At 40.7% G+C, this 1,316-nt stretch overlaps 1 protein-coding gene across 1 annotated transcript; it reads right to left on the bottom strand.

Moving 5' to 3' along the window:
• Positions 1–248: 248 nt before the first annotated feature.
• Positions 249–853, bottom strand: LOC130933708 (uncharacterized protein At4g04775-like). Its single transcript, XM_057863328.1, has 2 exons — positions 635–853; positions 249–548 (listed from the first exon to the last, which is right to left on the bottom strand). Exons 1-2 carry the CDS (start codon positions 851–853, stop codon positions 249–251), a joined length of 519 nt encoding a protein of 172 aa, XP_057719311.1.
• Between the last annotated feature and the right edge of the window lie 463 nt (positions 854–1,316).

Here is a 1,316-nt window from a genome sequence, read left to right as displayed (position 1 = left end):
CTTTGTTTTGCTTCATTTGAGTTATGTTGCTACTGAATCAAATTACTTATGTACTTACAATGTTTTGAATATCATTTACTTCACTCTTTTGATATATGGCTGCAAGAAGCCAAAAGCAATGTATTTCTTTTATCCTATTTGACCACAATTGAGTTAATCAATATAATGCATGTCCATCTAATATCCATCTAACCATGAATACACATTTCAATACAATAACTTGATTATTAACATAGAATCCAGTTTGTCTAAACAGCCATCACAAATATACAAAACACAACCACACCTATCAATGCACCACATATTACACCCCTAAGAAAGTCGAACACATTACGCTTCTTCACAAATTGGTTATCCCCATCCTTCTTCCACAACAAATCTTCCAATTGCTTCACTCTGTCTTCCAAGCAATCATTTAACCTTACAACACCTTCATCAACCGCACCACTGTCCACATAAGCCAATCTATGCCCTTCCACTACATCCTCCATCGCATACCCAAAAATCTCATCAAACCAAGCAAAAAATTTACAATAACCTTGTTTCTCCTGCAATAACAACAACAACAGGGCAAACAATTTTAAAGACCCATGGCAATTATCACACATGACACAACAAAAATACTCTCCAATACCTTGAAATAGGGACAACCAAAGAACAACCTATTCGGGTTTTCTGCCGTCCGCGACCTGCATATTACAGCTAATGTCCTGCAGAAGCACTTGGGATGTTCTCCTTTTCTCAGTCGACCCCTCCCGATTCGAATCGTCCCACTGTCAGCACTCAACTCGCCATTCATGCTTCTTCCACAACGTCTCCGACTTCCAGTTGACGTCGTCCCTCCACTAGCCATCATCAATTTCAGAAACCATCATCAACTACACAACCTAATTTTAAATTGGCCCCCCAAATAAAACGGCGTCGTTTGGTTGCACTGCCCTCCTTCGCGGGGACCTATTTGTCTCTTAAAAAACGACGTCGTTCTCCTTTGCCCCAAAACGACGTCGTTTTGTCCAGCAAGCACAGGGACTAAAGTGTCCTCCACGTGACGCGTCATTCTTAACCCGACACGTCAGCCAGGTTACCTCCACGTAGGACGTTAACCTTAGACTTCACCGGCTGAACCTGGTGTAGGGACGTATCTGGTGTGTAGCTAAGAAGGTCAGGGACAAAATTTTAGTTAAATTTCGTTGGGGACAAATCTGTCTAAACGTGAATTCTTTGGGGACCTATTTGGGGTATTACTCTTTTATTTTTTACTTGTTAATCTGTGTTAAACTGTTCATTGTTGAAGGTAGATTTTTACTTGCTTTTGT

Source organism: Arachis stenosperma, chromosome 6 (assembly GCF_014773155.1).
Source record: "Arachis stenosperma cultivar V10309 chromosome 6, arast.V10309.gnm1.PFL2, whole genome shotgun sequence".
In the NCBI taxonomy this organism is placed as follows: Eukaryota; Viridiplantae; Streptophyta; class Magnoliopsida; order Fabales; family Fabaceae; genus Arachis; species Arachis stenosperma.
This window is presented reverse-complemented; position numbering and strand designations above follow the sequence as displayed.